The sequence below is a fragment of the Euprymna scolopes genome, chromosome 18, assembly GCF_053919585.1.
Source record: "Euprymna scolopes isolate OS-2025 chromosome 18, ASM5391958v1, whole genome shotgun sequence".
NCBI classification, from domain to species: Eukaryota; Metazoa; Mollusca; class Cephalopoda; order Sepiida; family Sepiolidae; genus Euprymna; species Euprymna scolopes.
In genome coordinates this window covers 129,500,708-129,515,216 of record NC_136499.1, presented here as the reverse complement: position 1 = coordinate 129,515,216, position 14,509 = coordinate 129,500,708, and the positions used below count along the sequence as shown (strand labels likewise).

At 35.9% G+C, this 14,509-nt stretch overlaps 1 protein-coding gene across 2 annotated transcripts in view; it reads right to left on the bottom strand.

Annotated features, from left to right (window-relative positions):
• LOC145297823 (conserved oligomeric Golgi complex subunit 3-like) overlaps positions 1–5,045 on the bottom strand; it is a 153,899-nt gene extending 148,854 nt beyond the window's left edge. For both annotated transcript variants that reach the window (XM_080144145.1, XM_080144147.1), the window contains exon 1: positions 4,549–5,045. In XM_080144145.1, the coding sequence (XP_080000271.1) occupies positions 4,549–4,737 (189 nt within the window). In that variant the 5' untranslated portion in view covers positions 4,738–5,045. The remainder of the gene's footprint in view (positions 1–4,548) is intronic.
• Positions 5,046–14,509: the final 9,464 nt, after the last annotated feature.

Sequence of the window (14,509 nt, the reverse complement as noted above, 5' to 3'; positions counted from 1 at the left end):
AAATCAACAGTAGGTTCTTTGATATGATAGGGGCAGGGCATTCGAAATGAATGTTTCTGTTTAGAGTACAATTGAACCTTTACTTGACTTTTTCATCTTAAACTTTAATTCAAGCCATTATATATAAAAAATAATTTTATAAAATCAACAGTAGTTTCTCTACAGTGCAATGTAGACTACAATGTATTGTAGACCAAGTTACTGTGAAGAGGCATGTGAAACGTCCTCCCAGTGCACCACAATGAGTCCCCAACTAGAGAAGGCAATTGATCGATTTGATTGAAAAAATGGATGATTTCACTGATTTTGATATGGGAGTGTGAAACATTCGTTGACCATCATTCAACGTTGGATATTTCTGCTAATAATAACTAGTTTTCTTTCACAACAAAACAGTTATAATTGCGAATTGGAGAAAAAAGATAAACAAAGAAAAACAAAACAAAAGCACTGAAAATTTCATAAATATTGGCAAACCAGAATGATACCAGATTCACAGTTAGCAGTAAACGGTGTTTGGTCAGATCCTTTTCCTGATATTGAACTTCATCAGTAATATAACTTCCAACGAGAGTTCCAATTTCCCAAGTTTATTTATTTATTAAATTGTTAGGTAAAAGTACAAAATAGTTAACAAAGAACCTTCTTCTTCATTTAAGAATAGCTTTCTAAATAACTAGCATTTCAGCCTGCCATTGCCCAGATGTTTGGAGGTGTATGTTGAGAAAAACAAAACAAAAAAAGGCAGTCAATTTTTTTAAAATTTGACCCCTATTATTATGACCCCTTAACTTTTACTGTTTTGGGCGCAAAATCAAGTTATTAAGTTAGATTCATGTCCAATGAACCTATATCTAAAATTTCAATTGTTTATACCAAAAATTGGCAGAGGAGTTTGGTAGAGTTCTCAAACGTCAAATCGTTGAATTTTGACCCCTTAACAGCCAAATTTCTGGCCGAAAACGGATTACAAAGATTTTCTCAAATCTCAGTACCCTGTATATCAAATTTAGAGTCTGTAGACTGAAAATTGACAGAGTTATTGCATAGGGAAATGTACAAAGACAAACAGATAGACACTTTCACTTTTATAGATATACTAGCAGTTCCACCCGGCTTTGCTCAGGTCCTATGTACTGTTCATAAGGTTATGTGCATATGTATTTATTAAAAAGTGTGAATATGTAAAATAATGCCTTTCTGTATAATAGTCTTCCTTAACTACCATAGAGAAAAGAGAGACAGACATTTTCACTTTGATATATATATATAAATAGATAGATAGACAGATTGGATGCAATATATAGTAATGATTTAAAAAGTATTTAAAAAAAAAAAAAAGACTCATGTGTCAGCACGGAGAATCGAAACCAAAACCTTCAGCTCACGATTTATTTTGCCTCTGCCGTCAATGACTGGGCTATGAAAACATGTTCACCGCAAGGCTAAAAATTAAAAAATGAACCAATAGCTACTACATTATGCGTTCGTAATGGTGGCGTTCGACCTTCACCTGGCAAATTTCATTTTTTTTAAATTTTCACACTTTTGCACTTATTTTTCCGGGCTAAAACCGAAATATAAAGTTTCGCATGGATTCAAATACCTTATATATGAAGTTTGATGTCTGTAGACCAAAAACTCTAGGAGGAGTTTGGTAGGCAAAATTTGTTAAACAAAAAATATATACGCATACATATATATATATATGGAAACAATTTTGTGTTTACTATAAACTTTTTTGTTCAAATATTATGCAAGTATAAATCATGTAGAATATCTGCATGAATACAATTACACGTAATAGTTAACTACAGATGATTATCCCATTAAAAAACCGAAGCAACTAATAGGAAATTAAATTGTTTAAAAGAATATGCAAAGTAGCCAGTTTGTTTGCTAGTGAATGCAATTCCACAACCAAGATATAAGAAAATTGTATTTTCTTTTTAAATAATTAGAAAAGAGATTTTTTTAATATGAATATCAATACACACAAAGGAAAAACGATTTTATAGGAGTATAATGTTTTTATTTCAGCATGGTCAGTGACTTTTATTGGGTTGATTTCTACCCGTAATTTGTTTTATTTTTAAGTCATTATTGAGACTAAAAAGATATGACCCTCTTGTGGCAGTCATTTTTTCCTTATTCTCGCGTGATGTTCGACACTACTTGTTTTTCGAACTGAATAAACGTTTTAAAGTCTATTGTAAAATAAACCCAACATTCCTATTATAAAAAAGGTGGTAATCATGAAGAAAGAGAGAGCCTGTTTCCTCTGTTTGCCTATAGGTGGCGTTAATGTCTGTCCACCCAGTTACGGAAGCACAAAATGTATATAATGGCACCGTTGAAATAAAAATAAATGTTTTTGTTATATTTTAATTTTAAACATGTTTTTTTGTTGTTTTTTTTACAAACATATTTAAGTTTTTTGTTTTTTTCAAATGTATTTACGTTTTTTTTGTTTTTGCAAACATTTAAGTTTTATTTTTCCAAACATTTACGTTTTGTTGCTGGTTTGTTTTCAAACATTTACGTTTTTTTTTGTTTTAATTTTAATTTTTTTTTTTTTTTGGCAAGCATAAATTAAATGTTTTTGCTATATTTTTCTTTTAAACATATTTATGGGTACAACCGTTTTTCCACGAGTATTTTTTACGTTCTTATAATAACAAAATCAACGTTTTTTCTTTTATCATTTTTTTATGGACCCCACCCCTTTTTTCTTAATTTTTTTATTTTACCTTTTCCGCGAGTATTTATATATATATTTGAAAAAGGATATTGTAAAACCTGAATCTTACTTGAAACTACTATCAAAAAATAGCGCGGTACAATAAGTGCATAAGCAAACTTTTCTAAAAGAAAAATATTTCAAAAATATTTAGTTTATGCCTGCAAAAAAAAAAAAAAAAAAAAAAAAAAAACGTAAAAAAAAACGTAAAAAAAAACGTAAAAAAAAAGTAAATGTTTGAAAATAAACCAGCAACAAAACGTAAATGTTTGAAAAAACAAAAACAAAAAAAACGTAAATATGTTTGAAAAAAAAAAACAAACAAAAAACAAACAAACTTAAATATGTTTGCAAAAAAACAAACAAACAAACAAAAAAAACATGTTTAAAATTAAACATTTATTTTTATTTCAACGGTGCCATTATATACATTTTGTGCTTCCGTAACTGGGTGGACAGACATTAACGCCACCTATAGGCAAACAGAGGAAACAGGCTCTCTCTTTCTTCACGATTACCAAAAAGGTTTTATTTAATTATTTGTAAAGGTAAATTTGTAAATCAATTTTAATACATAATTATAATTAACAATAAAAACGGATCCAGGTATCTGCATTTCTTTGTTATATATTTTTTTTAAATATTTTTTTCGGTTTTCGGTCTATTGTAAAACAAACCCAAACGGCCAATGTGCACTAGAGTACCAACTTAATGATTTGCCTTTAAAAATGTTACTTTTTAGGTGTATTGACACTGCGTGTGCAAAAACAAACATGGCTACCAGTGAAAACAAAAGGAAATACATTGGATAATAATGGGATTAATACAGTGTAACCCGGATATAAGAGACTTATTACACGGACCCTGCAGCTTTCTTATATTCGGGTCGGTCACACTGTACATTAACACAGACTCTAATTTGGGACCAGAGAAAATATCCGTTTTTCTTATATCCGGGTTACACTGTATCATAAAACACGTGTCGGCAATAATTTGAAATGTGATATTTGTTGAAAACAGACTCGAATACTCCTAACTTATAGTTGGTATTTAACGAGAAAACAGAAAATCTGAGGATTTAATAGAGAAACCAACCGACGAAAACACAAACAAAAAAAACCGGAGTAAACAAAACACATATGCAGCATTGCTGCATTGCAGCAACTAAATGTTACCAAAGGCAAAATAAGTTACTCTTCTAACTACCTGAATAAGTTTTATGTATTTTAACGTATTTTAAAGCAGTCACGATGACACTTATCGGGTGGATTTCTCTCAGTATTTTGTTTATTTTTTAAACTTTTGCGTCATTAATGACACCCCGAAGACGGCATGTTGTTCTCATAGACCAAACTCGGCACAGCTTGTTTTTCGAATTGAATAAACGCTTTAAAATACGTCAAAACACACAAAACTTACTCGGTAGGTAGAATAACTTATCTTGCCTTTGGTAACATTTACTTGTTGTATAATTAATTTTTTTTTGTCCTTTTTGTTGGCTTCTCTTCTAAATCCCCCGAAAATCGAAAAAAAATAAACGTAAACTGGATTTAAACGCGGAAAAAAAAACAACAATTAGAACAAATTATAAATTAGGAACCTCGCCCAAATCATAAGTTTAAAAGTCGAACCATTTATGTCTAAAAAGGTGATTTAAATACGCAAAAAAATTAACGAAAACAATAAACACTTATTTCAAAATATGTAAAAATAAATAAACAAATCGTAACATATTTATTAAATAATTTGTTTTTAAGGTGATTTTTTTTTCTAAACCAAATTAAGTAAACAATGTTTTAACCGCCTACCTCGATCGGTAGAGGTCTACGTAGGGCTTGACTTGACACTTCTATAAGAATGTCCTTTTGTCGGTCGGTTAGCTGAGCTTTCGGTTCGACATTCGCATCCCATAAACTTAGTTTCTCTCGTAAAGTTTTCTGATCCAATAACTTATTATTTAAGAGTTCCGCCATCTTGACGTGCCCGTCGTCGACCATTTACCACGTCACCGCAAACAAGACTGACAGAGTTACGCCCCTTGGCAACCCCGGTCTCGTTTTCAATGTCTCCTTTTGTTTGCGCTTGTTTCATATTTTTCTTTCTTATTCCATGCAGAAAACAGGTATTGTCCAATCTAAAATCAAAGTGCAGTATCTGTTCTATCTTAGTAGACGACCCTTCTAGGCATTGCACTCTCCTTTTCGGGATGAGCATAGATTTAGTGTATGCCATCTGAGGTGTAACCCGGTCTCGGTTTTAGAGACGCAGGTGGAGGTCTTTATTGCTTTATCGCACTTTTCTTATTAAATGTTAAAAAAAAAAAAAACAGCAAAAAAAAAAAAAAGAAAAACGGTACTTGTACAGTTTAATCAAGATATTAAAAAAAATGAAAATATCGAAAACAGTTTAAATTGTACGTATCCATTATGGAATGAAGTTCTCCGAAAAAAAGATTTCACTTAATTCCATCAAATAGTTTTTGTTTTACAGCGAAAAAACAATTTGTTATGATACCGAGAAAAAGGTTCGATTTTTAGGAAGAAAAGCTAGTATTAAACTGGGGAGGGAGTGTCGGTGCTTTACATGGAGTTATCTCCCATGGCGCTTCTAAACTCCAAACAAAAATTAAGAAAAATTCAAAGATGACTGCCTTCAACGCACTCCTATAAAAACGTGTTTTTCCGCTGTAAAATAAAAAACAAAACTACTCGATCAAATTAAGTGAAATTTTTTTTTCGGAGATCTTCAGTTCAAAACGGATGCGTACAATATAACATTTTTTTTTTTTTTTTTCGATATTTTCATTTTTTAATGTCTTGATTAAACTGCACAAACGCCAAAAAAGCAAACAAAAAAACAAAACAAAACAAAAACAATAATAAATACAGGACCAAACTGTAGTATCTGTTCGATCTATGTAGGTCACCCTTTCAAACATTACCCTCTACTTTCAGAAAAGGAGTGGTTCTGGGGCGGTAACCCCCTGACTGTAATAGGGTCATTTTAAACCACGATAGCATCTTTGGGTATTGCTATGAACCCTAACCGATATTTATTACAAATTGGGTATAAAAATTATGTTGATGTGAAGGAGGGTCACCAGTTAATAAGTGCTAACTAAAATATGAACAGAGTTTTGTAAATTAAAAATTAAAAAAAAAAAACGAAATTTTATAACAAAACATTTTTTATATCTAAAATTTTATCTCTTAACGCTATCTCTATTATTATATAAAAATGAACTTTGTGTGTGTGTGTGTGTGTTTGTGTGTGTGTGTGTGTGTGTGTGTGTTCGTTCCCTATGGACTCGAAAACAACTGGACAGATTTTTATGAAATTTCACACAAAGGTACTTTATGTTCCTGACAGTGTTCTTAGATAGCTTTTGTATCGGAATGCCTTAAGAAAGTATTGATAATCGAAAAAATCCGATGAAAGAAGGAACAGGCGATTTTGACTAAAACTAACACTTTTCACAGCCTAACATCACAAGTGCACACCATAATACTTGACTTTTTCATTTTAAACTTAAATTCAAGCCATTACCACTGCACAAGCAGTAAGGTCAGGCATTTAAAATCAACAGTAGGTTCTTTGATATGACAGGACCACATTCGTAATGAATTTTTTCTGTTTAATACACAACTGAACCATGATACTTGACATTTGCATTTTAAACTTTAATTCCAGCCATTATATAAAAATAATTTTATAAAATCAATAGTAAGTTCTCTACAGTGCAATGTAGACTACAATGTATTCTTTTTTTGTTTACATGAGAGTCACCACTTATCATGGCCCAGAGGCCAATCGAGGATAAGGGTTAATGTACAGTAATTAATGGGACAAGATCGTAGTAATTGTTAGTAGTTGAAATTTGGTAAATTCGATTACTTAGGGGTACGGTTCATCAAGAACTTGTTTACGTTGGACTTGAAGACAACCATATTGTAGTCAGCTGGAAAGCAGGCAAACGGAAGAGAGTTCCACATGCATGTAGTTCTAAGAAAGAAACTTTGTTCATGGAATCTACGTTTAGGTTTAGGCACAGATAAAGAGTGGGGGAAATTATTAATAGTGTTTTCAGCTAGACGAGTGTTTTTTTTGTGAAAGTTTGGTGAGGGGGGACCATAGATTGAAGCTCAGAGGAGCACTTGCCATGAAAATAACGATAAAGCAGAGACAGGTTTGTAATGTCTCTTCTGTGTGAAAGAGGTTGTAGGGAAGCGAAAAAGGTATCCCCCACTAGGCCATGAAGTCTATTTTGAACTCTGTCAAGGCAGGAAAAGTGGCTCCTAGAAGCTCCTGCCCAGATGTAGCAACAGTACTCCATCCTGGTTCTTATCTGAATAGAGAATTGCATCAAGAGTGAGATATCTACTAGATTGGTAGAAAGATCCCACCATTTTTCCAACAACCTTAGTGACGGATTTGATGTAAGTGTTCTAATTCAGATCAGATTAAAGGTCAGATTCAGAAGCTTCTCAAAACATGGAGCCTACCCAAGACGAGAGCCATGCATTTCAGTTGATGCCAGATGGGGAACAGAATGTTGATGATGTAAAGATAGAAGCTCGGTTTTAGATGCCTTAAAAGTAACCAGAGACTTTTTCCCCATTCTACCATGCGTGCAAGATCAAAGGAGAGAGAATCAGAGAGAACTTGGTTGTTTATGGCCTTTGATGTGTTGCCATAGATGGTAGTGTCGTCAGCATAAATGCCTGCAAATGATCTTAGAATTGTGGAACTAAGTCACTATGGAGAAGCATATGAAGCTTCTTCCCGGTGCACCACGATGGGTCCCCAACTAGAGTAGACAATCAATTGATCTAATTCAAAAATGGGTAATTTCACTGATTTCGATGACATTAAAATATGGGGACATGAAACATACGTTGATCACCACTCAATCCTGAATCAATTGAACAACTAGCAACCAAGTTTAGAAATGTGTGTGTGTCAATATGCACATAGTGTGGAGAATGTGTATATGTAAGTATTTGGCAATGTGGCATTGTGTATGCTTGTTCATTTACCTTATACTTGTCAGTGCGTGTATAGCTGTGTAAGATGCAGAAGGCTTGTGTGGAAGTCATTGAAGATTTTTTCTCCCCCCCCCCAAAAAAAAGAGTAAAAAGCACTAAAAACACTGATTTTTTTTTTAAAAACCATGTTCACCCCTAAAAAGGCATATTGCCACTTGAATGTAAGGGGCTACTATTTGGGACCATGTCTAGGAAAGATTAACAAGATGTTGGTTTACGTTACATTTATGTTACATTTAAACTTCTAAACATATCAGTACAGCCAGGGAAGCAGGTAGCAGGAAAGGAATTCCAAAGTCTAGCTGGTCGAGGAAAGTAACTTAGAATAGAAAGCTTTCTGGCATTTAGGGACCTCAACAGTGAAGGGGTTAGATTTTGTTGCTAAGTGGGTTTATGTACAACAAGGAGGCACAAGTGCAACGAGTTCATCAAATTCCATTAAAATATTCGTAAAACGGGCACAGAAATGCAACGTTGCGGCGATGGGACAGGGGTTGGAGCTTAGTTGACAAAGTGGGACCGATTAGATTGAAAACTCTTTTTTGGACCTAATCCAAGAGGGAGAGGCTAGAAAAAAAAAATACATTGAAAAAATATAATCGCCATTTTTATAAACCAGTTTAAGAAAGAAAATTCAAGTTTATAATTTACAGTTAAAGGATTTTTAACAAGAAAATTATGAACATCTCCAACTCAAACAAAATAATGAGAAAATTGAAAAAAAAAAAAGAAAAAAAAGAACCAGCACTGCTAAGACTTGGACACATTACAGCCAAACGCTCAAAGTAGCAATTTTTTGTTTTGACTGAATGTGACAGAGTGTATAAATTGTAGATTTTTTTTTTTTTTTTTTTTTTACACAGTGATCACCACTTATCAAGGCCCGGAAGCCACTCAGGGATAAGGGTTATTGCAAGTACATTACGTTAGTGAGGAGATTTGATGAAGTGTTTAATTAGGGGGGCGGTTCATTAGGAATTTGTTAACATTAGACTTGAAGACATCCAAGTTGTAGTCCGGAGGGAAGCAGGCAGACGGAACAGAGTTCCACAGGCGTGCAGTTCTAAGAAAGAAGCTTTGTTCATGAAATCCGCGTTTTGATTTAGGCACAGATATAGAGTGGGGGAAGTTTTTCACAGTGGATTCAGCTAGACGGGTGTTTTTCGTGAAAGATTGGCGAGGGGGGACCAGGGATTGGAGTTCAGACGAGCACCTGCCATGAAAATAACGATAAAACAAGGATAGGCTCGCAACGTCTCTTCTGTGGGAGAGAGGTTGCAGGGTAGAGAAAAGGGCATCCCCCACTAAACCACGAAGTCTATTTTGTACTCTGTCAAGGCATGATAGGCTGTTTTTGGCAGCTCCTGCCCAGATATGGCAACAGTATTCCATCCTTGGCCGTACTTGGCTTTTATATAGATAGAGAATTGCATCAGTAGTGAGATATCTTCTGGAGCGGTAGAAGGATCCCACCATCTTTCCAGCGACCTTGGCAACAGACTTGATGTACGTGTTCGATTTCAGATCAGGAGTAAAGGTCAAACCCAGAAGCTTGTCAAAACACGGGGCCTCACCCAGACGAGAGCCATCCATCACAATTGATGCCAGATGGGGATCAGAGCGTTGATGATGTAAGGATAGGAGTTTGGTTTTGGATGCATTAAAGGTAACTAGCCACATCTTCCCCCACTGAACCACGTGCTCGAGATCAGAGGAGAGAGAGTCCGAGAGAACTTCGTCATTTACAGCCTTTGATGTGTTGCCGTAGATGGTCGTGTCATCAGCATAGATGTCAACGAATGATTTAAGTATGTGTTTAGGGAGGTCATTGATGTAGATCAGGAAGAGAGTTGGGCCCAGGATTGACCCCTGAGGGACTCCAGCATTTATATTGAAGGCCTCCGATTTTTGTCCATCTACCACTACTCTTATGAGCCTATCGGAGAGAAATGATTTAATGATTGAGAAAACATTTCCCGTTATACCGTAGCTGGAAATCTTGTGAAGTAGACCCTTATGCCATACTTTGTCAAAGGCCTTTGATATGTCAAGAGCAATTGCCTAGAAAGGAAGCCTTTGTCAAGAGATTCACTAATCCTGTGGGATATAACCGTCATCACATCTGCGGTAGATCTTGCAGAGCGGAAACCATATTGTGTGTCACTAAGAAGGTTATTCCTGCTGAGGTGGTTGACTATTTCTCTATTTAATATTGATTCCAGCAACTTACTCATAACACAGAGAAGACTTATTGGTCTGTACTGAGAGAGAGATGACTTATCACCTGAATTCTTAAATACAGGGCAAACTGATGAGGTCTTCCAGGGGGTCGGAAAGCACTTCTCCTTAAGGCAGCACTTAAATAGTTTCGTAAGTATGGGAGCAAGTTCTGGTTGAAGCTTTTTTAACACTATAATTGAGATGCCATCAGGGCCAGTTGCTTTACTGGAATCTAAGTTTTTTATTAGCTTGGCGACCTCATGCACGGATATTTGTATGTTACCTAGCTTGTTCTGTGTTATAGGAGGAAATATGGGGAGTTGATGGCCTTCGTCGCATAGGGTAGAATTAGCTGCAAAGTTCTTTGCAAATAGTTTGGCCTTGTCTGACGCTGACGAGATAACCTCTGGTCCATTGATAATGGTTGGGATAGAACGCACACTTCTGTTCAGGATCCTATTTGTTATTTGCCAAAACTGGTGGGAACCAAGCCGCTGATCAGCTACCTTGGATTTAACAGACTGGGCATATAGCTCTCTTGCATTTTTTTATTACTCTTTTACAGTGGTTGCTGGCAGTCCTGAAAGCAGCTTTAGTCTCAGTGCATCTATTACGTTGGTAGCTATGGAAAAAGTGATTTCTGTGCGCGATAGCAGCAGCACATTCTGGGGAGAACCATGGCTGGCTGTTAGGTTTTTGTTGGAATTTTTTAGATGGTATGAATTGGTCTATGCCTACAATTAACCATTCGGTCAGATCTGATACTATAGAGGACACTTCCTTTTTAAACATGGAGTGCAGAGGTAAATCAGATATGAATGTACGGAAGTTATCCCAGTCAGCCATAGAGTATCGGTATACAGTACGGTGGAGGGGTACGTCTGATGGCTTCTTACATTTCGTTTTTATCTTAACTGATACGACGGAGTGGTCGGAGGATCCTAGAGGAGAATGAACGGTACATGAACATAGCTCAGGGGAAGTTGAGAGAAAAAGGTCTAAGAGGCTTGCATATTGATTGGGTGTATCGGGCACACGGGTGGGTTCGCGAACAATCTGAGTGAGGTCATAAGCAATGGCAAAATCATGACAAAACCTCCCCTCATCATCTGTCTTATTTGAATGGGTCAGCCATTCCACGTTATGGACGTTGAAGTCACCACAGATGTGGATGTTAGCCGAGGGATGTGAAGACAGTATGAGGTCTATTTTCTCAGATATGCTCTTAAAGATAGTAACTCCGCTGTTGTGGGGCCTATAGAGGGCAAATATAAATGCAGCACATATAGGGTAAATTAGAGATATCCCTGCCACACGGGAAGCCATCCTTAATGTAGGCACATATTCCATGCCCATGGCGATCTTGGGTGTCAGATTTAGCTGTTAAATTAGAGTATCCGTTAATTATGAACTCATCTAGGGAAGTGGTCGGCCCTATTCCAGTTTCACATAGAAATAATATGTCCGGTTTCGTCTCCTGTAATTGGGTTTCAACCTCTGGAAGGTTGGAACGTAGACCCCTGATATTGGAGAAGGAGACCTGGTAGTAGGGGTCTACGCTGGAAGATGGGGTTCTAGGTTTAATTGAGTTTTTATTCTGGAGATATTTCATGTTGAGGTTTTGGGATTTGTGGAATAGGTCGGCATACTTGGTTAGAGCAGTACAGAGAGGGAAAGTAAGAGAGAAAAAGACAGGAAAATTTTTTTTAATTTTTTTTTTATTTGTAGCACACGAAAAGGTAAAGCCGTAACAATTACCCACTAGTATGGCATCGAGAGGCCCCACCAGATGTGTGTGTATTTATGCTTTTTGTAGTGTGTGTGTGTGTGTGTGTCTGTGTGAACTTGCATTTGATGAATCATGTGTGCGTGTGTTACTTGCTTTTTTTTTTTTTAAGTATTTTCTCATGATTGAGGAAAATCAGGGGGTAAATGTCCTTGAAGCTTTGATTGTTGAAAGAAACTATCCCTATTGATTTTGTCCAATCGAGAAAACATTTGTTGCTTCCTATACATGAAATGTCAAGTATCATGGTTCAATTGTGTTCTAAACAGAAACATTCATTACAAATGTGCGCGTGCATATCAAAGAATCTACTGTTGATTTTATATGCCTGGCCTTACTGCTTGTGCGTTGATAATGGCTTGAATTTAAGTTTAAAATGAAAAAGTCAAGTATTGTGGTCTAATTGCGCTTGAACACAAACATTCATATCAAAGAACCGACTGTTGATTTTATATGCTGAGCCAAGCCTTTCTGCTTGTGTAATAATAAAACTTCTCAAATGCACTTGTAATGTAAGGCTGTGTAAGGTGTTATAGTCCTTCTTGGCTAGCTTTGTTTTTGACTAGTTTATAAAGATAGTGACTATATTTTTTATCACTTTCTATCGCAGCATTTCATGTATAGGAAGCAGCAAATATTTTCTCGATTGGACAAAATGAATAGGGATAGTTTCTTTCAATAATCGAAGCTGCAAGGATATTCACCTCCTAATTTTGTGCATAATATAAAAACCCAACCATACAGCTTTCTCTCTTTCCCTTGATCATAAGAAAATCCTTCCAAAAAAGCAAGTAACACCCACTCACACATGATTCATCAAATGCAAGTTCACACACACACACACACACACACACACACACACACACACACACACACACACACACACACACACACACACACACACACACACACACACACACACACACACACACACACACACACACACACACACACACACACACACTCTCTCTCTCTCTCTCTACAAAAAGCATAAATACACATACACATCTACAATTTATACACTCTGTCACATTCAGCCAAAACAAAAAATTGCTACTTTAAGCGTTTGGCTATAATGTGTCCAAGTCTTAGCAGTGCTGGTTCTTTTTTTACTTTTTTTTTTCAATTTTCTTATTATTTTGTTTAAGCTAGAGATGGATCATCCTAGCAGATGCCAGACATTCACTGCATAACTCATACATTTCAACTGAAAGATTTTTTTCAAGATTTTCACCGTCCCTTGAAGTGCAATTGTTTGAATTTCTCTTACACTTGGTTCACCAGGTATAAAATTTACACCCTGTGCTTATATTTACCCCCTCACTGTTCTGATAGCGGAGAACTATATCTTCTAATGTCATCTTAATTTTACTCTTTGTTGAGGAATGTAACTTTATAGCAGATACTTATTATCTTTAGTACTAACCCAATTAATCCTAACTATCCATGTGGGGGGGGGGGGGCATAGAAATATTTGGTTTAGCTCCCAGGTATGAGGCTATCCTTCTTGGTGTTGATAGACCCATAGATCTCGTCAGCTCATCCCTCTAGAAAAAAAAAAAAAAACTATTTTAAAATTGTAAACTAAATACGTTTTGGCACAAAACAAATGGGTGAGCGAAATGTCCTTAGTCCTGGCCAACAACCTTCCAAGAACTGGTGACTCAAGCAAATTATGGGTTTCCAAAACTAAACAGCTTAAGGAGTAAGCAGCTTTCATACTTCTTTACTTTCGCCCAGCTTCCATACTCCTTTACTTATTAGCCAGAAGCAGGTGTGCAATCACAAGGAATTAGCAGAGACACCCAGTGCTTGGCCCTGTTTCCTACAATGAACACCGTCTCCACTTCTGCCTCATTTCCTTCCCTTAAAATTGTGCATCTTAAGAGTGCTTGTTTGCCATGTAAGCTCATGTGATTTGATTGGGCTACTCTTGTCTGACAGGTTCGAGGGTACCAGTTTGAGAGTTTGGATGACAGTACAAGAGACCTAACCCTTTGATAGTGCTCAGAGCGGCTGGTCTATCATCAGTTGTATCATAAAATGACAGTTTAATAAAAAAAAAAAAATGATCAAACCGAACGCAGACTTAAACAAAATCAATTTGCCTCATCCCTTTACAAATATTCATGGTCTTAGAACTAACTTAGATGATGCAGAATCATTTCTCTTAGCAAACTCCCTAAGTGAAACTAAACTACACTCCTCCATCCCCTCTAATTAGTTTAACATATTTGGTTATCTCCCACTTTGCCGTAAAGGCTCAGACAAACACATGCATGGACTATATTCATAACATCCTCCTCTTGAATAGGGAATTCAAACTAGAATCAGACAAACATATGCTTTAGGTTAAACCTACAACATAACGGTAGTTGCTTATATTTTCTATACCATTGTTCCTCATCCCAATCAACTATAGATGCAGCACTCTCTCTAGACACTAGCACTTAAGTACATGTACTTGATGACTTTAATATCCAATAATTGACAGCATGTAAATGTTATATGAAATTCGCTCCAATTGACAGCATGTAAATGTTATATGAAATTCGCTCCAGATAAAGCATAAAGCAACTTAATTTGTTTGTAAAATTCGCTCCAGACAAGGCATGAAGCAACTTTAAATGTTTTACGGGAAGTGCTCCAGACAAGGTAAAAAGCCACTAGACTTTTTTATGGAAATCACTCTGGATAAAGCATAAAGCCACTGAAATT